Source organism: Callospermophilus lateralis, chromosome 15 (assembly GCF_048772815.1).
Source record: "Callospermophilus lateralis isolate mCalLat2 chromosome 15, mCalLat2.hap1, whole genome shotgun sequence".
Taxonomy (NCBI): Eukaryota; Metazoa; Chordata; class Mammalia; order Rodentia; family Sciuridae; genus Callospermophilus; species Callospermophilus lateralis.
In genome coordinates, this window is record NC_135319.1 from 77,680,017 (window position 1) to 77,700,936 (window position 20,920).

The following is a 20,920-nucleotide window of genomic DNA, read 5'->3' on the forward strand; positions in this document are numbered from 1 at the left end:
CTCTGCCCTCTTCTTGTTCCCCCCAATACTAGGGATTAATCCCAGGGAAACTCGACCACTGAGCTACATCCTCAGCCCTTTTTATTTTGTATCTTGAGACAGGGTCTCACTAAATTGCCCAGACTGGCCTCAAACTTACAATCCTCCTGCCTCAGCCTCCCAGGTAGCTGGTACTACAAATGTGCTCCACTTGTGCCAGGCTCACGAGTGGAAATTCTTACTTGGAGATGAAAGATCCAACAGCTCCTAGAGACTGTGAGCCCCTCAGCTGTCTGCAAAGCTTCCAGGGACCAAAGTGGGACTGTCCTGTCCCTTGGAGGAGGACTTTGTACAGATCTGCTGTTCAGGTGCAGTGCAGCAATGGGGAAGAGAGTGGAGATACGAAAAACAGTCGTCATGAAGCCCAAGACAAAATCACCAGGTTGATGAGCTGGTCTGATTCCAGGAATTCCGTGGATCATTTCCCAGCACCTCCATAACCAGGCGCACAAACCAAGTGGCTTAAAACAACAGAAATGGATTTTTTTTTCTCTTACAGTCCTGGAGCCCAAAGGTCTGATGGCAAGGAGCTGGCAGGGCCATGCTCCCTCCAAGGAGAATATCCTTCCTTGCCTCTTAAGGGTCCCCTGTCCCAAGGCACTCCGTGGCTAGAGGCAGTGTGACTCCAATCTCTCATCTTCTCAAAGCCTTCTTGCCTGTGTCTGTGCCCTCTCTGGTTATAGGGACACCAGTCGATGGATTTAGGACCAGAGTAAATTCAAGCTGATTTCTTCTCAAGACTTAGTGAATCATATCACAAAGACCCTGCTTCCAAATGCGGTCACATTCTGAGGTTCCATGTGGACAACTGGAGAGACACTGTTCAACCCAGTCTAATGAGTGCGGTTGAAAGTGAGAGAATTCCCAACCAAACCTGCTCTAATCAAAAGGGAATTGTTGGACTCCCGTGACTGGGAAGTTCAAATGTGACTCTTCAGGTGTCAGGCACATGGCAGGACCCAAGAGTTCAAATGGCACTTTCAGGACTCGGTCTCTTTTCCTTCCTCCCTCAGCTTTGAGATCCCTGGCAGGAGGCAGCTCCCCGCTTGCCTGGGGGTAGTCACAGCCTCAGAAGCTCCAGGCTTCCACTTCTCCCACAGTCAGACCCAGTCAAGAGACTCCTGTACCTTTTTCTTGATTCTCCAGGAAAATTCCCCAGGGGAATCTGTGGCTTGGGTGGCAGGCCAATTTTTGAACAAATGGTTTTGCAAGAAGAGAGCCGTAATTGGCAGGGCCTGCCTGGATCCTGTGTCCACCTGTGGAACCAGAGCAGAATCGGCCCTTCCTGAGTTCTTGGGCGATCCAGGACACCTCCCGGACACAAACACAGAAGACCCCGCGGACATTACCAGTGGCATGGTGACCACCTAACTCAAGTGCCCAGCCTGAAAATAATGCTGAAGTAGACGTTGGCATTCAAGGCTTATGGCAATGGGCTGTTTCCTGCCACTCCTCTCTTCATTTCTCTCTGGCAAATACTGATGTGGAATTAGACCTAGAGCATTTGTCTTGGAAAGGACCAGAGAGAATATATCCCTGGCTGTCCCAGTTGCTATTGCTGTGCTAGCAGACCCCAAAGCGGGGGCATCATAGTTCGAGGCTGATCAGCCAGGCCAGAGGCAGCTGCAGGACAGGATGCTACCATACAGCACGTGCTCTCTCCAGTGAGTGGATGCAGCTTGTGAAAGAGCTAAAACATTCAATGGAAGGGAGGCTAAATCCTGACACTGGGCCTGCAGCCCTTAGGAACCCGGAGAGCACTGGCTACGTGACCTCCGGATGAGCATGTGCAGCTGGACAGTAAGGCTCCATTTCCGCTTTCCACATAGAGCAGGTCTCTCTATGTGGCCCAAGCTAGCCTCAATCTTCCTGCCTCAGCCTCCCAAATAGGTGGGACTACTGGCAACTCTGGCATGTGTCACGGTGCCAACACAAGCTTTTTGTTTTGTTTTGTTGAGAATATGTGTGCCAACCCATGCAAGATACACTTCTTACTAGGGAAAACTTTACAGAAGCAGAAATCATAACACCATGGGGTTAGCTTAGTGGTAAGACCGATGCAATATAAGAGAGAGGTCAGGATTGGGCTGTTCTTGGAAAAGGTAGGGAAAATATGCCACAGACAAAGACTTGATTTTGGAATTAGGGAGACTCAACCTAAAAATGATTTTTGGTCACAAATGATAGAAGACCCAAATCAAGCAATCTTGAAAAATGAAATTAATTTTCTCATATGAATCAAGTTCAAAGGAAGGGTGGCTTACCATTGTCTTACCATGAGGGTCACCATGTCTTCAGGAATGGAGTTCCATTTCTCTTGCCCTCTATGAGTCAACTTCTTTAGTAGGTTGACTTTCCTCATGGGAACAAAATAGCTGCTGCAGAACCAGACCTAACATCCACACACCAAACTGCCCAGATGACCTAGCATTCCCAGCAAGGGGAATCTTCTGCTGAGCTTCACTCTATTGGCCTGGCTTAAGTCACGAGCCTACTCCTGGTCCAGTTGGCTGTGGCCAGGGACATGGAGTACACTGCCATTTTTAAGGAGGTCACAGCTCCAGTCCAGGAGCTAGGGATGGCATTGGATGTTTGGAATGGAGAGAAGAGATGAATGCAGTCAGTGTATACCTGCCACCCGCAAGAAGCAGAATGCCCAGTGGGACTTATGAAAACCTCATGTGGGAAATGTTGTGACCAAGTGGATAGAAAAGGATCCCAGCTTTTGAAAACCGAGAAGCAAAAACCTATCCTTCAGGGAAAGAAAAGTCAACCCTCATCATACCTAGCTTCTGGGATACGTTAGCCAAGAGCCTCACCGGGCTTGGCTAGAGGCTCCTCTCGTCGAGGAGAGGAGCACTTGGGATGGATAGTTGATGTTATGCTGCAGTAACAAACAACCCCCACACCTCACTGGTGTTCCTGCATGTGAAGACTGGGGATCCTGGGCAAAAGGGATCTCACCAACGTGCAGCTGCGCTCCCTGGAGCATATAGCACCCCCAAACCAGAATACAAAGGGAGAACCCCTGGAGGGCCCAGCCCTACAACTCCGGTGCCTCCTGAGAGTGATGCTCTGCACTTTTGCCCACGTTTCATTGACCAAAGCAAGTCCCATGCCACACCTCGCACCAAGGTGGTTCAAGTGGAGGGGGACTGGGACTGTGAGGAGCACCCGCTACAGTGGGATCGGGATCCCTGCACTCCTCCAGCAGGAGCAGAGAATGTGTCAGGTGGCGCGCCTGCCTCCTCCGCTTGAAGCAGCAGTCTCTGATTCCGGCTGCCACACGCAGGAGCCTTTTTCCAGAAGGGGAGGAGACTGGCAATGGAAAGATTAACCGCTCCTTGGGTTCCACACGGGGATCAGTATTTTCAATAGTACTTTGTGAGTTCAGCCTCAAAGTAAATGGTTAATTCATCTTATATCAACAGCACTGTGATTCATAATGTAAACTTGGAGAATTTTTGATGTTTCGGGCCCACATTCCTTTTAATTTGGCTCTGCATTCTTTTAAAGCCACAGTGTGCTCACTTAATAGAATGCAGCATGCAAATGCACAAGTTTTTGCCTGGAGGCATTTAGCCTGGCTGTTTCAATGGATGTCTTCTTTCAAGTGTATACTCTTTCTTAAATTATTTACTGGGTAAACACACTTTGCATTTTCAAAAGGGAGATTAAGACTGCTTGCTGCAGACCTAGTTGAACATCAAGGCCCGTTGCCCAAAGTTAGGAGGAAGTTTCTCGATCTCGCTAGCCGAGCCCCTCTCCTGGCTTGTTTTTCGGATTCTCTCCAAACTGTTCCTTTCTGCTTTGCTCATGGCTGTAATTACTCTGGGCTTCGTAACTGATGCGGCCACCACTGCCAACCTTTGCTTCCTCCCTCCAAGCTGGCTCAGATCTATCCTCTCAAGTGCCCTCACAGCTCACCTTTCTGGTCTTTCAAGAGGCACAGCCCCTTCCAGGTCCAAAGCTGGGTTGATGACCGGCCAGTCATGGTCCCTTAACCACCCTCTCTGTTCCAACTCTCTCTGCCCCTCAGTCCCCCTTATCCCCAGTATCTGGAATCCCTTCCCTAGGAAGCAACCTCCTCAGCAGCTCACACCTGTGCTCCTCAGGACCAGGCCTTCTCCTGGGCTCAGGGAAAAGACCCAGTTGTCTCTGAGAAGGCGCCATGGTTACAGTCCCCTCTGGGGAGCTGGTCGCACCATTTCCATGCAGACGCCATTACATTTTCCTGCGTATTGAACGAGCTCAGCTCCCTTCTCCGCTGCCCTGGAATGATCATCATGCTCACCAGGGGCAGCTTCCTGCCACCAGCATTCTTTGGACAGTTCTCTTTTGAATCCCTGAGTATCAACCACCATGTGGTGTGCTGAGGCTTCAGAGGTGAATTCTGCAGGTAGGTGCACAGAAGCAGCAGAGAGGGTGTGACAGGAAGCCGGCAGTCCCTGTGGATGCACAAGCAGTGGAGAAGCCCAATTAGGAAGGCCAGGAGGAGCAGAGAAGTTAGGGATTGCTTTGTGTTCAGGTTCCTAACCATGCCTCAGATTAAACAAGTAACACCCACAGTTAATCCTTTATAAATTAGCATCATGGATGCCTTGGGGCCCTCAACCCACAAATAAAATGGTTGTCAACCAAGCCATACCAGAGACACTACTGTATATTACTTAAGGCAGAATTTAAAAAGAGTCTTCATGCTTTTAATCTGTTTCACTGCTGAGTTTCAATTTTGCTGATTTCCTTTGCAAGTCTGATGCGGGTGACGGTGGTAAATAGAGATTTTGACAGCAGCTCGGGCAAATGGGATGTGGAGGGACTGTTCTGAAGGCTTGTGTCCCTTCCAGAGAAAAGGGGGAAAAAATCACTTTGAGTCTTAAATGAAGCCACCAAGTAGCGCCGATCAGTGTTCATAATTAGCCTCACTTCAATAAGTCATGGAGCCCTGTTTTTATTTACTTATTTGGGGGACAGAGAATCCTCCTCCTCACGAGTAAACTTGGCCTGTTAAGTCCGGATTAGCTGTCATCACAGAAGAATTAATGTCGGGGCGCAGACTTTCTTGTGGGGAAGGGAAGAAATGAGGGAGACAGATCTTAGCGAGCCCCGCGTGATAAATGAGGACAGAGCAGACCATTCATCTCCTGCGAGGAAAGCGGACAGAGGTACTAAGGCAGTTTTGCGGAAGACGTGTCAGCAAATGTGATCATTTTGTAACCTGTCAGGAGGAGTGGGAGCTGGTCCTGTTAGGGGCCACAAGGGAGCAGGTCGCTCTGATGTGACAGTTTCCATCCATCCGTTTAGATGTGGGGAGGCAGCGGGTGGTGAGCAGGACTCCTGCCCGTGCTCCAACCTGGGGTCATCCTTCTTCCAAGAAAAACCTCCAGATGCTAGAAAAGACTGCGGATGTCCTGCCAGGATTTCTTTGTGACGACACAAAGCAAGAGTAGGTCCCTTTCAGTTGGAGGCCTGGCCTGGTCCCACCACGGTCCTCCCTGCAGAGGACCCTTGTCCAGTGTCCGGCATCTGGAATGAGGCACAGCCCTCCTTCCCACCCCCGGAGCTGCGGGACTGCTGGGCAGCGTTGGCGTGGGGCTTCAAGCAGGGTGGGTGGCCCGCTAGACGGCTGCCACTCTGGGTTTCTATTTCTGTGTGGCTCTGTGCGAGCAAGCGTGGGCGAGGCTGGTTGACCTAGGTTCCCTTTGAAAGTCTCAACAAAGCATTCTGATGTGCGACCTCTTTTCTCCGAATGAGGTAACAAATTATGAAACAACCTCATCGGAAGCTCTCTGCAGGCTTGCGGGAGCCACGTCCTCGCTGCTCCTTCTGAGGTCAGCTCAGCAGGGCCAGACCGAGGCGGCTGACGATCCCTGGAGGTGAGGGCCACCCACAGACACTCGGCAGGCACCTCAAGGACTTTGTATTATTTTTCATTTCCGCCTCTGCTCGCTATGGAGCCAACGTAAGGTTTCCTCCTGGCTCGATGGAGCGCGAGCCACGGTGACAGGTGCCTGTTTCACAGCCTCAGCTGCCGGTTTCACAGCCTCAGCTGCAAGTTTGACACTTGCTTCTTAATCCTGTCCTTTCTTGCTAAGTCTCTCTTTTCCTTTTCCCCAGGTATTTTTGCACAGGTAAGTGCCTTACTGACATATGTTTCCTTGGAATCTCTTCCTTTCACGAGAAACAGTGCAAAAAAAATGAGGCTTGTCTCACATTTTAAATTAAAAAGAGAAGCTCACCTGGGGCCCTTGATCACTTAAAGAGACTACATGGTTCTCGGAGCCTAGAAAGCCATTTGATTCGCGTTAACTTTGCCGTGTTTCTCAGAGTGCCGTGTGACAAGCGCTCTGGAGCTGTTCCTAGAACCAAAGCCGCCTGATCTCTCTCTGTCTCTCTCTGTCCTCTCTCTCTCTCTCTCTCTCTCTCTCTCTCTCTCTCTCTCTCTCTCTCTCTCACACACACACACACACACACACACACACACACACGGCCCCCAACCTGCGAGGCTGCCGTTTCATTAGCCAACTTGGTCTTTGACTGATGGTTGTTGGAATGCCCTCCGTTCATCTGCCACGTTGTTTTTCTTTTCTTTCTCCCAGAATCATCCAGAACCGCATCCTGCTCGTCCTCCTGGGAATCATCGTGGTCGTCACCATCCTGACGGCGGTCACTTTTTTTGTACGAGGACACTGATGTATCAGCTCTCCCTTGATAAACAGCAACCGAGGCTTGTTCTGAGTAATTAAGACAAAATGGTCACATGAATCATTCTTTTGCGCTGACAGGCCCTGGGTGACCCTCTCTCTCCCTCACCACTGTTCAGCTAAAGTGCAAAGAGTGTAAAAATATTTTCTATTCCTGTTTGCATGTGGGTTGGTTTCCTTTTCTAGATTTGTCTTCACCCAGATTTGCTTTTATAGGCAAAGGTGAATGTTTATTTGCCTTTGAGTAATGTCATCTGTTGTCCAAAATAGCCTTGGTGACATTCTTCCTTACCCTGCGGACATGTGAGGGGTCATGGTTTGGAAGAGGGCATGATGAGTCAGTCATGAGAGTTTCTGTCTGTCACGTATCTCTTGTCACCAAAAAGTCCTTCAATGATGTCCAAGGATAAAAATGCAAAGAAAACCAGGGGCCAGGGCCAGGGCCCAGCTCCTGCAAGCCAGCCCTGTCCCTTCTCAGGCTTAATAAATACAGTCAACCTGCCTGAGCCCTTTTATTGCAAAGGAAGGTATTTAATGTCACTTGTACAGGAAATTGACTTAGCACTTTCCCTGTTTTTTCTATTGCATAATTTTTTTAATCCAAGAATATTTTTGCTGAACCTGCCCAATATCCACTTTTCTCAACTTTGGTTACTGGCCACAAGAAATATTTCCCTGCCTTCCCCAAATCACACATACCCCAGAATTTGCTGGCAAAAGGAACCCTGGCACAGTATTTAATGGTGACCTCATCCTTCCTGACCCGTGTAAGCATCTCTGTACCCTTTCAGTTTTAATATCTGCTCTACCAAGAGCAGCCCTCAAACATGCAAAAGGTCTGACAAGGTTCTCTCCACATCCATTCCAGTATGTAAAGAGAACATGAATATTTCAGTAAGAGCAAGAACATGACTGTCGGTGTGAAATTTCCAATGTGGTTATAAATCTGGGGGAGTCCTAAAGGAGGATCCACTAGAAATAAACTTTGTGGAAAATGTTCACTAACCTCCTTTCAAAGAATGAGGGATTACGGAGAGTTACAAAAGGACCACTTGGGTTTTTTACCAACAAATGTTAGTAAAGCCTTTCCTGAATTCACTGTATGCCAACCTCCAACATGCTCTGTGATTTTTCTTTCTTTCTGAGGTAACCGGGAATTGCGTTCAAAATGAGTTCATTTGTGATCGAGCTTAAAAGTTGCCCAAGCTGAGGTCATTTTCCCCCTAGTCATAAAGCAAAATGTGTTTTTCTTAAGACTTCATAGGCACTTATAGGGTCCCTACTATCTTTTGAATATAATTGGACGCTTTGAATCCTCAAAAAGCAAACCTGTTCTCCTCATAAAACATGCTAACCGCCTATGCTCGTGGATCAAGATCATCCGAAGGCAGCACTTGATATTTTTCCCCAACTCGGAAGAGAGCTATTATTTGGAGAGGAAATGCAGACTTCACAACCCACCAGAGGAATCATATTTATCAAAACGGGCCAGGGCCTGCATGTGTTCGGATAAATCATTTAGTATTGTGTAAATAAAGCTGCAGCCTCCATGTCAGGGATGGGATGGGATTTTGGCTGAGCAAAGTAGGACAGCAAAGGAGCAGGAAGCTGTGCTGCTGTTCCTCTCAGCTCAAGAGACCCATCTCAGCGAGGATCTCTCATCCTGACATCCCAATTCTGGACGTTCCCAACACATGGAAGAAACTATTGAGAGCAAGGAAACACAACCCCTTCTCATTCTGGAACAGGGATCTTTGGGAAGTGCATGGACCCTTTGGTGACTCCACTTGACCTTAGTGAAGGGCGTGACCTGTCTGAGCTGCGCCTCCGCCCCCACCCTTCACACTCCGCGCACCCTGGCCACAGCCACCTAGCGAGCAAGATTGCGCTGATGACCTCTACTCGCTGGCTCCTAGGTATTTCACTGAATCCCTGTGTTTCTGTTGAAGCAGATGAGAAAGAAGGAGCTCATTCCCTGCTCACTTCTCAATGATTTTTTCCTACCATGTCCTATGTCTGTGATTTTGCCCCGGAACAATCTTGGGATTGGTATAAACAGAGAACCCTCAACCTATCAGCTCCACCAAACCCCCTCCAGAGCAACCACCTAGACCAGGGCAGGGAGCGCTTGGTGAGGAAGCTGGTGAAGGTCCCTTGTGCCTGCTCTTGGCCCTCCTGGATGCTGCAAGAGAGACTCAAAAGGCCCCAAGGGAGGCCAGGTGCATACCCTCCCTCCTGCTGGACTGGGGAAGGAAGACAGTCCACACGTTTGAAGCAGGTCCTGGGTCTATAGAAGGTTCTAGGCACCTAATATGTAGACTGTGATTGTTGAATATTCCCAAAGTTGGCAGCCTTTGTTAAAAATGATGCTTGACGGGAGGGTGGAGGGGAGATGAAGATGAAGGCGTGCAGGAGGAAGAAGAGAAGGAAGCCCTGGCCATATAAAATTCATGCAGACTAAACAGTTTCCCTGGCAGAATAAATAAAGCGGATGCTACCCTGCTCCAGAATCAAAAGCAATTTAATTAAAGTCTCTTAAGTTGTAAAGAGTTTTAAATGTTCCGTGTTGAAGGCGAAAGCCTGCAAATGCAGCCGGCTGACGTCAGCGGCCGGGCCTGGGCTGGGAGGCCATTTGCTATTCTGTTTCAGGCAGGCTGGATTGTCTTATTTTGGAACCAGCTTGGTGGGGGGTTTGCTTTGCTACTGCTTCTGAGCCCTGAGCTTCAAAGGCTGAAATTAATGGTGAACAAAATTGTGCGGCTCTGGCCGTCCCATGCGGGGCAGGCCCATTGAGGGTTATCATTAAGTAAAGAAATAAAGAGGGGGAAAAAGGCTGCCTGTTCCAAAAACCTCATCAGATAATGACCTCGGTGATTGGGTTTTCATTACCAAACAGCAACCAGAGATTACCAACCCGTGGAAGAAGGGAGGGGGGGAAGAAAGAAAGGAAAAGCCACTGTCTTTCTCTCCCTCTCTCTCTCCTTTTTTTTTCCCCTGCACATCTTTTCTTTAAAACTGTCAGATCATTTCAGTATTTCAAATCCGAGGAAAACAGCCTGCCTGCTGCTGTATTTGAAGTTGTAATGGTGTCAAAAAGTCACGACTGACTGACAGCCGTCAGTCCCAGAGGGGCTCATTAAATCATAAAAACTTGACAAGGAAATAATTGCGCATCGCCAGCAACTTGGCGCCTGTTTAGACGTTTTTATTTTCTTTCATTATTAGTCCCCACATTACGTTCATTAACAAATTGCATTAAACAACTGTTAAGGGCTAATGATTTGTTTATCGCTTTTTTTATTATTATTATTTAAACATTAGCTGTGTCATGTGGTACCTCAGCAGCCTCTTGCCATCATCTGACTGAATATTTTTCCACTCCGAGCTCTGGGTACTGTTGGAATATGAAATAGATTATTCATTACTCTCCTCTTTGCCACTGATTTGGTTTCATGTAGCGTCTTCCACAGAGAAAGATGAAAACTTGTCAAAAATAGGTTATATCTTATTCGAAGGGGCAACAATAGCGGCAGGTCCAGGCACACTTTAATATTTAATTAAGGTTGATGTTAACCCCCTTTAAATGACTTTAGCTGTAAGTTATATTTAAATGCAGAAGAGAAAAATAATTGTTCTTAATTTGCAACCTGGTCAGCAGGCATTCTTCATGGAGTTAGCTGGAAATTTAGAGTAGAATTTTTAAATAATGAAATTTCCCATCATAAATATTTATAGCGGTTTGTCTACGTAGTTGAGAATTAACTACAAGCGATGATTTCCTTGTCTCTTTGGTGTGCACTGCTAGCCTAGCGGGCCACTCTGTGCTTGGGAGCCAGCGTGGCTTTCTTGGGAGAAATGTGTGCTTGGAGGGGAAGTCCAGCCCCAAGGACGTCCGACTGGTTGTGGCCAGCGCCAGTTTCAAAAGAACTGCTGTGAGTCCCGAGTCCGTGGGCCACTTGCCTTCCCCTTTAGCTGAGTGTGTGGTTGGAGGACTGTGGCCTGCAGTGAGACCGAGTAGAGCGGTCTTACAGGAGGACTTGTGTGTGTTCTGTGGCCCGCGCAGCGAGGCCGTGGTGGGGAATCCTGGCGCCTCTGTCTAGTCAACCCGAGCTCATTACAAACACTGCTTCCCTAACAGGCACCAGGAGCAGCACTTTGCAGGGATTGACCTTCCACCCTTTTTCCTTTATGTGACTCACCCTTGCTGAACTGATTGGCTCTTCCATGGGCTGTGAGCTTGAGGGCCCAGAAGGGACAAAGCTCCATCACGGTCTCGGAATCAGAAGGCAGTGGCAATTCTTGGTGCCATAACTGCTAGCTTCCATGAGTTGACATCAAGCGCAGAGCCAGTCGCAGAGGCCTGGTTCATTGGCACTTCAGGGTAGACTGCTCTGCTCTGGACCAGGGAATGCCTTTTCCCCATCCTATTTCTGATCACACTCTCCATCCCCAGAACCCTTAGGTGACTGCGTGAGGGGTCCGTGTTCCTGCTCAGTGCAGCATCTCAGCACCATTCACCTGAGCACAGAGAGTCCTGCAGGAGCCCTGGGCCAGCCCAGCAGGCACCAGCCAGGCGAGGCCTAGTTCTAAGTCCTACTGATCTCTACAGAGACAGAAATGGTGGACTTGCACCTGGAAGCTCCATTTTAGCCCAGACCAATTAACCGCATGATGACCCACCCTGTCTCAGGACAACCTCCACACTTTAGCAGAAGCCGTTCTTCCAGAAGACGGGAAGGCTCTGTGGTGAGCAGGCCCCAGTGCCATAGTCAGGGAAGTGCTGTGGGAAGACACAGAGGGCTGAGAGGCTGCCAGCTCCCTTGGGATCCAAGGTCAGTGGCAATGGGAACTTTGCAGAGCCAGTTTACCAGGGACAGGTAGGGCAAAACCAAGATGGCAGGACAAATGGGGTGAGACCAGATGGTGTACAGGTGAAGACAAGGGACCCCTCACCACCAGGAGGTAGGAGGTGGCTGTAGGCTCATCCCAGTGAAGAGCCCAGAAGGAGAGGCCCAGGCAGGTTGGTCTCACTTTGTAGCACCCTGAGCCCATCAGTGCCTTCCTGAGAAGAAGCCAGAGAAGGGGAATGACAGGGTCCCCACCCAGGTCACACCCCACCCCTGTCTGCAGCTGCAGGAGCTCCTGAAGAGCTGTGGGGAAAGCGCTTCCTCTTCCTGAATCGCCTCTTACTCCTGCTACATAAATAACGAAGGCAGCCCAGCGAGAGGGGGAGATGCGGGAAGCAGAGCTCTGGATTCTGATTCCGTGAACCCGTGCCCCCTCCTTCCCTCCATCCAAACAAGGCCCTTTGGCGTGAATAACAGCTCAGCGGCTCCGCAGCCGTATTGATCGGCTGGTGCCTGGGCTTTTCCTGGGGCCAGGACTGCTGGAGCCAGCCGCCCCGCCCCTCCCCGCCCCCTGCAGGTGTGCTCAGGAGGGGACAGCACCGGGAAGATGGGGGTGGGGGGAGCCAGGCCCTGCTCTGGCTCAGCACGGCTTCATTGCTGCAACTTTTTTGTTTTTAACTTATTTGGGCAGGAAAGGTGCCCAAGTTAGAAATGTTTTTTCATGACGAGGCCCCACGGAGTTGAGAATGAACACAACCTCCGGCTGCAGCTTCTCTCCAGAAGATTCTGCCAAGGACCCAGGCCACAGAGGCATGGTCAGCTGACACTTCCAGGGGCCCTTCTGGGCACTCAGCTTTGGACTAAGCCCTTGGGCCTATCGTGCTGCAATTCCCAGTTAGTTTCCCTGCCCTCCTCAATCAGGACGGAGAGGGCCAAGCATGTGGTAGCAGCCATCACCTGGGGGGCTGGGGGACTGCTGCTGAATTCAGTGGAGAAGTGCCTGCCATGGCCCATGACCAGCAGACTGCATCCTGCCACCCCATTCCCTAACTGATACTGACCCAACTGTCCCCTGCCCTCTCTGCATCTCTTCTGGATACAGGAAGTCACCAAGGCCTTCGCCCCTTGAGGGACACAGTCATGAGGTCTGCAGGCCCCAGCACAGTGACACCTGAAATCTCACCCCTAAAGATCCATTCCTCTGGTTTCCAGTTTTTTTGTTTTGTTTTGTTTTTGTTTTTGTTTTTGTTTTTGGAACAGGGGATTGAACTCAGGGGCACTCGACCACTGAGCCACATCCCCAGACCTATTTTGTATTTTTTTTAGACAGGGTCTCGCGGAGTTGCTTAGCACCTCGCCATTGCTGAGGCTGACTTTAAACTTACAACTCTCCCGTCTCAGCCCCCCCAAGCTGCTGGGATTACAGGCGTGCACCACTGAGCCCAGCTTAATTTCTGGCTTTTAATGCTAGAGAAACGCAGGTTCATTTTTCCCTGGGCGGCTCCCATCCCACCAGCTGCAGATTTCTTTGGGTGAAACATCTGACCCTTCCTTGGGAGCTGATTATGAGTTTGGGGAAGGGGGGACCCACCACCTGAGGGAGCACTTGGTGGTTTCTGGGAGAAGCATCCTTGCTCCCTGGGATGAGCTCCCTGGAGGTGTCTGGGTCTCAGCGGCCTTAGGTAATGGAGGGTCACCGGGACCTTGCACTACAGGTCCACGTACCCCTGATCAGGCCCAGTTATTAAAGACTGTGCTGTGCCCAGGGCTGCATTTGGACAATCACAGGGTCAGAAAATGGGCTCTGCCAAGCAGCAGAGGTCCCCTGGGCAGGTCCCACCACAGTGTCCTTGTGGAGCAGGGTTGGGAGCAGGCAGGGAGGTCAGAGTGGAGATGGGGCAGGTAACCCTGGGTCCTACACACCATTCCCACTGAGCTGTTCCAGCCTTGTCTGCCCCAGCCCTACTGAGAGTGAGAAGCCCAAGGCCACTGTGCTACATAAATTGGCATTTGGGAAAGGCCCCAAACAGATTTTTTTATGCCCTGAACAGACCCTCCCATACTGTTCCCCCAAGTGTCTTGGTACAGGGGACATCCTGGTGAACAGAGCCTCTCTCTGCTCTCTGCATCTCCTCTCATTCACCCCACCCCTCCTGGCTCCCACTTCCTCTGCATTTCTAAAAGGGGAAGGCATTAGAGTGAGGAGAACCAGGTGGCTTTAGTGAGCTCACCACAGTCCCTGATAAGACTTTGAAATCATCAGACCTATGTGGAGGAGAGGTGTATTCAGATTTATTCATCTAGTCAATAAATATTTACTGAGCATCTACTATGTTCCAGGCCCCAAGGACACACAACGAAGAAATTAAATAGGAAGTCAGAGGCTCGCTGCACTGGGGTGCGGCAGTCAGCCTTTTCACTCCTGGTGTCCTGACTTGCTTTCTGACCTTGGACAGGTCACTCTCAGTCTCAAAATCAGGTTGAGAGACCCTGCTTCTGCTGCCCTCCACGGCTGCCCCTTTCCAGACACAGTGCTCAGTGTCCCTTCCTCTTTGCAATTCCCAGGACTGCCTTTGCAAAAGAGGATGTGAATAGGGACGATAGGAGTGACGGTGGCCGCGAGTACATAGGTTCTCATCAGCACTGGCCCACACTCAGGACTGGCCCACGAGATGCCGAAGAACAGGGCTTTTTTTTTTTTTTTTCTTCTCCTTCTTGTTAAATGATAAAGGTCTGACTTGGCCGGCAATCAGAAGCCCAAAATATCATAAAAGGGAAAAAAGTTGCCGAGTGGCTAAGAGGTGCACCACGGGAGTGTCGCGCGGGGCGCAGCCGGCAAAGTGGATGCTGAGCAGCGAGCAGCGAGCGGGGAGGAGAAGCCAGAGACATTTTCAAAGGCTTTTCTCTCCTTCTTCTCCTCCCTGGTCCCCATACCAAAAGGGGAAATTGAAGCCAAATCCAGATCTGGGTGTGGGGCTGGTTTGTCCCACACACACCCTCCCCCAAGACGGTAGAGAAACTTTGATGTCTGAGCACGTGGCTTGGGAGCAGGGAGGAGCTGGGCATCCCAGCCATGCAGCCGCGTGCTGCAGTCTCCGCTGGGCCTGTCTGAACCCCAATGTGAAAGACGAGGCCCACGGGGCTGGCTGCAGCAGGGTTCTGAAATGGGGAAATGATCCCCGTCTTTCCAGCCACCCTGACAACAGTTCTCACATGGGAGGAGCGCAAATTCACAGAACCCTGCGCAGGCAGGCACCAGGGGTCATGTTGGTCAACTTACTTGTTTTCAGATAGAAAAATGGGGCTCAGGGAGGGAACGAGGCTTGCCGAAGACCTCTCAGCAAATTGGTGACTCAGCCGCCAGTGGACTCTGGGCCTTCAGCTCCAGGAAGCGTCTTCCCTCCTGCGCCCATCCTCCCAGCAACCCCAGGTCAGGGCACCCACCCTTCTCAGGCTTACACGGGCCACAGGTCTGGTGGCCTGGGTAGTGCTGGCTTCTGCACCCCTGGTGCTGAAGTTCCCAACAGCCACGGGGAAGCTCAGCTCCCTCCCTGTCCGCCGTGGCTCCTCTCCCCCCTGAATGTCAAGTCCTTGAGGGAGCAAGGGATGCCCTGGGTCTCTCCTAGGTGAGCTCCCAGGATCATCCTGGGGAAGCATTTCTACTGCACTTTCTTGTGATATCTTCTCAGCCACCATCGCTAGCTCTCTACTCCCCCAGGAGACGCTGTGAGAAATGATTAAGTAATAAACACCCCCCACCCCAACAGTGAGCCCCTGGGGACTCCCAGAGACTCCGGGCCACTGATGCTAAGGGGCTGCTGCTGTAGAACTGTGGAGCCCTGAGAAGACTCTCGGCCCCTGGTGGTTGTGGCTGAAGATGACTTCACCCAGGAGTAGCTTGGCAGAGAGTCTCGTGAGGCCTTGGTCTTTGCCATAACAAGTCAGCCTCAGGTCCCAGGTCTCTGACATGTGGACTCTGCAGGTCACACCCTGCTCTGGGCCAGTTTCCCCTCCCACAAATGGGAAAGCTAGACTGGAAAGACTCCCAGGAAGGTAGTTCTCTGCCAGCTCCCCATCATCCAAGGTAGAAGAAATAAGGGGAAGTTCCTGACCCAGTGAGGACGGAAGGATCCACACAGCAGCGTCTGGTGTGCAGACCCCTCCAGAAGATGAGGAGACTTGACATGCTGAGCTTCTGTGTTGTCTTGGATGTAGGACTGGTGTCACAGCTATGTGATCAGTGCAGTCACATGACCCGTGCTTACAGGGGCCCCTTCTTAGCTTGGGGGTTAATGTTCTGCAGTCCCATCCAAAAATTCCTAATAATAATTTTGTCTTTGTAATTGTGTTTGTAAGTGATGTCCAGTGGGACAGTGGGTGATGACAGTGGGACAGTGGAAACGGGGACTTGAAGCCTCCTACCATCTCACTTCTGGGGTCCAGATCTCAGCGTCTCATTTTTCTGCTCCCTAAAGCCCCAATTCTGCTCAGCCTCTGTCTCCCTGCCCCTGCCCAGCAACTGTTTCCAACAGGCACAGAGAGGGTGAAAGATCAAGTCAGGCATGCACAGCCCTGGGATCTTGGGGTGAGGCACTGTGGCCGCTATCACCACCCTAGCTGTCACTGTCATGGCACATTCAACAGGATGATCAGATGGAAGTGAGCCAGTGTGTCCTCAGAGCCCCTGTGGATTGCCCATCTGAGGTGGGTTGGGCAGGGGTCTTGTGAAAGGGGCAGATGCTAGGTTCAACCACCTGCCCTAGGTGTGGGGTACAACATGTTTGTCCAGACATGGGCAGGAAAGAACCAGCAACCGGGCTCAAATGCTATGCATGCCCAAATCAGCTCAGCACCTGTGAGGGCCTGCAGTCCCCCTGGAAGGCTCTTCATGGACCCCATTCGCCAGCTCCGTGCCTGAGAGGACCCACCTTCCTGGGTCTGGCATGTCTCTTCTGGCCAGCCCCGGCACCCTCCAGAGACAGCGTGCAACTCCAGTGGGTGTTAAATATTCCAAGATTTCCACTTAAAACTGGCATCGCACAATGCAAAGATGAGCGGTAAGAGTCATGCTAATAACTTAAAATTTTAACTTAGAGCTTTAACAAGCAAATGAAAAACACCATGACGAGTCTAAAGAGCCCAGGGAAAAGCAGGAAGGCGCTGGGGTTCTTGCTGTTTTACAGGAGGCCCCACATTTTCATTTTGCAGCATGTCCCACAAATTACGTAGCCAGTCCTTCCTGAATGAGTCACTTTTCCTCTTGGGCATACATTTCCCTATCAGTAGGCCTGACCCTTATGTTGTCCTTGTCCCTTTCTTACTCCTGGGCACATTAGGAACATGCTCATGGAAAGACCTGTGGAAGAGATCGGGAAGTAGTCTATGGGGCCAGTCCTCGGCCTTGGAGTCACCGGGCCTCTCTCCATTTTCCTTTTTGTGCTGGTATTAGTGCATTATAGTTAGACACAATAGTTGGGTTAAGGCCCTTTTTCTTAAAAGGAGATCTGGACTGGAATCCAGAGAAAGTTCAGCCTGCTCATGAAGATCTAACCACCATTGATAAGTCAGTCTCTACCCGAGGTGTTCCCCCTGGAAAGTATGTTCTAAAACTGAGGCCTCCGTCTCTTCAGGTACCTCAGAATAGAGGTGTGAAGCACTCAGAGATTCAATGTATCTCAGAAATCCAAGTGAGTTATGAAATCAAGTCTTCATCTGGTCCAAAAACTGAGGCCTTACAATTCGCAAACCCCATCCTTGATCTCCACACCCATCCATTCAATTTCCAGATGATGTCAGGATGTTGGAGCTCGATCCAAGGTTGCCAACATGAAACAGGCTGGGTGCCGGCCAGGTGTGTGTTGGCAGGTGTCATCCGCTTGGGAGTGGTGCAAGTTTTGATTCCACTTCCACTTCCCAGAAGAACGTGTCCCCAATGTGGAGCTGTTTTCTAAGCTATCATTCATTAGGGTTTCAAGTGCAGCTTTCAGTCCGCTTCATGTGACACTCCGGGATGCAACTGCCCAAGGGTTAAATGGGTCTGAAGTAGCATCGTGTCATTCTGCAAAAAGTTCTGCTGCTTTATGGAATGAGTGAATGAGTCAGTGTAGACCAGGTTGCCTCCAGTGGAGTCCAAATATGGCATTACCTACTCAGCAGTGTCATTACGGGATCAGGAAAAATTTAGTGATCCCTATTTGGTTTCTCTGGCTCTTCCCCAATATCAGATGGTCAGTCTCTCTCTCTTTTTCCCTCCCTCTCTCTATCTCTCCCTCCCCGCCCCCGCCTTCTCCCTCCTTCTCTCTCTCTCATTAATGTGTTGGGGGTTTTTATCTTATTTCCCATATTACATTTTGCGTAATATCTCCTAACTCCAGCTCAGCTTCCTAAAGATAATTCATTAGGCTTGAGAGCTGCTCCAGCGTGGGATTAGAACCCGTGTAGGACACAGTCACGTTAAACTGAGATCCGCTAATTAATCGCTCTTCTCTGTGTAAACTGGTGATAGCGCTTCTTCCCCGGGGAATTGCAATTTCATGGTTCCTAATGATGCTGCGATTACATTATCTGGACCGCTTAGGCCGGGGGTGTCAGGAGCCGTGCCCAGAGCCTGTCTCAGGGATGGGAGAAATCACTCCGCAAACCCAGGAGGTGGAAGGAGGGAGCTGGAATTTCTGTTGCTGGTTTTCATTAATGTGCTGCTCTTGCTCACATCTCGCTCAGACTTTAGCCTCGAGTTCCATTGTCTCTCAGCTCCACAATGCCTTTTGCCCCAGAACCCTCACATTTTTTCTAGTATTCCCAGGGTGATTGTTTGTAAAAATCTATTTATTTGCTATATTCCACAAAGTAATTTATTTCGGCATTTATTTTCATTAGATTTCTTGAAAATGTGGTTCTACATGTTGTTAGTACAAGTAATACATTTTGATGGTTGTTTCCTGAACTACCTTGTATTATTGGATCAGTTAAATAAAATGCCTAACTCCAAAGTCTGCTGAGCCCATCTTTTGCATTTGAATTATTTATCTTACTTCCATTCCCTTTCTAATCCAAGGGTAGTTATAAATCTTCAGTTCAGTGTTCTGCCACAGTTTCTCTACTGTGAATGTAGACATTGTCACTTCTTTAAATAACAAAACTCTGAAGGATCATGTTCAAGGTTTTGTTTTGTTCTTTTCATGAGACAAGGTCTCATGATGTTGCCCTGGCAGCCCTCAATATCCAGCACTCAAGCGATCCTCCTGCCTCAGTTTCCCACACCAGCCAAGACTGGTTTTGAATACAGGTTTTGTTTGTTTTCTTTTAATTGTCCAGAGAGATGGTACCACATGCCCAGAGAGAAGGCAGACCTGGCTTTGAGCTCCGAGTCTCTCTCTGGTGAGGTTGGATCATCTACCTACCAGTCTCCTCCCTGAAGCTCAGTTTCCTTGGCTGCAGAGAAAATATCGCTCAACCCAAAGACCAATAGGAAGGTTCCATGAGGTAGCCCAGGGAGAGCCCCACCGAGCATGTGATAACCTATCCCCATCACGTGCATTGTGACTGAGTCTGTTGATCACGACATGGCAGCAAACATTGTCAGAGGGAGGTATTGATGTTTAGGAAGGTTTTGATTAAAGTTCTGAAAAGATTTCTCATGATTATGGGCTTCAAACATCTCAAGGATATATAAATAGGAACAAAATTCTCATTTATTTAAAATATACATTCTAAGAATTTTTTAATATTTATTTATTAGTTGTAGTTGGACACAATGCCTTTACTTTATTTATTTATTTTTATGTGGTGCTGAGGATCAACCCAGGGCCTCACATGCCTAGGCGAGTGCTCTACCGCTGAGCCACAACCTCACCCCTCTAAGAATGTTTTTAAACTATTTTTTACAATAAATGTCACAAGTGGCATCAGGGACCAGGAGGCAATGGGGAACCACAGGAGAGAATCCCTGCCCTTCCCGAGGCTGAAGGCTGCAGAGAAAGGCCCAGCAGTCACCTGGCCCTTAACGGCCCCAGGAGTTCGGAGACCTGGGGCGGGGGGTGGAGGGGAGTTGCCCTGGGTGTTTGGACTGGTGTTGGCCTTCTCCAGGCCAAACCTCTGGCACCCTGAAGGACATTCCAGGACCACTTGAAACATTTAAAACAATCTGTTGGTTGAGAAAATGGAGACTATGAGAAATGATAAATACTATGATATAATGTTTTCCAAGTGAATTTACATTAGCATCCACTGAAATTTGAAAAGCGAGACGTGTAAGAATATCTACTGAGTCTGCTCACAGCACTCGACTTAGTATGGAACCTGACCCCAGCATAACTGAGTATCCACTACCGTAGTGATGATGGGGCAGTGGCCTCAGGCTCTAGATCAGGAGTCGTATGAGAAAGTCCACCAGTGAATAGAAACGGCGTCTTGTGTCCCCAGCCCACTGCCAAGTGAAAGGAAAGCACAGAAGGAGCAACTGTCCTGCGCTCCCCCAGGAACAGGTAGAGTCCTAGCCCACTCTGCTCCATCCCCACCACTCACCTAGTCCACACCTGGGCCACTGAAGAGCCTTTTCTCTGGGTCCCCAGGTACACTCAGCAGGTTGTCCAAGCTCACAATAGCCAGGGTGACAAACTGAAAGTAAAAGTCAAATCATAGAAACTTCTGGTTCCAAATCCTTTGACTTGGCTTAACCCTTCTAATTGGATTTCCTTCCACAACCTCTCAGCACCCCACCGTAGCCTGACACACCTGTCTCAGTCTCCAGACCCAGACCCCTCACCTCCTTTCTTTCCTCAACATTCCAAGCTCTTTTCCACCCCAGAATCTCTACCTGGAAGATTCACACCCTTTTCCTCTCCCTGGCTGACTCTTGCCGGTCCTTCCTGTCTCGGGTTGAATGACACCATCAGGAAAACCTCACTGAAGCCTTCCCCCAACCTCAGGAAGACCCACCTGATTCTTTGTCAGCCTTCGATTTTTCTTATCACAGCACATACTAAAGCGTTCACCCGGGTATTCATTTTTTGCTCTGTGTACTTGAGATTGAACCCAGGAGTACTCTACTTCTGAACTACATCCACAGCCTTTTGAATTTTATTCTGAAACAGGGTCTCCCTAAATTGCAGTCTGACCTTAAACTTGCAATCCTCCTGCCTCAGCCTCCTGAGTAGTTGGGATTGCAGGCCAGTGCCACCATGCCCAGCTCATATGCACTTTTAAATATGCACACTTTTCATAAATAAATGAACAAACGAGTAAATAAATGTGCGACTACTTCTGTCTTTCCAGTCAACTTGCTCAGCCAAAATTTCACCACCAAGAGGTTCTGCATTGATTATTATTTAT

At 49.6% G+C, this 20,920-nt stretch overlaps 1 protein-coding gene across 2 annotated transcripts in view; it reads left to right on the top strand.

Moving 5' to 3' along the window:
• Nucleotides 1–9,290, top strand: part of Vti1a (vesicle transport through interaction with t-SNAREs 1A) — a 343,411-nt gene extending 334,121 nt beyond the window's left edge. Inside the window, exon 8 of one of the 2 annotated variants that reach the window (XM_076834153.1) lies at nt 6,639–9,290. In XM_076834153.1, coding sequence (XP_076690268.1) covers nt 6,639–6,732 — 94 coding nt within the window. In that variant the 3' untranslated portion in view covers nt 6,733–9,290. The remainder of the gene's footprint in view (nt 1–6,638) is intronic. The other variant, XM_076834154.1, reaches the window with a different exon arrangement.
• The last annotated feature ends 11,630 nt before the right edge of the window (nt 9,291–20,920 follow it).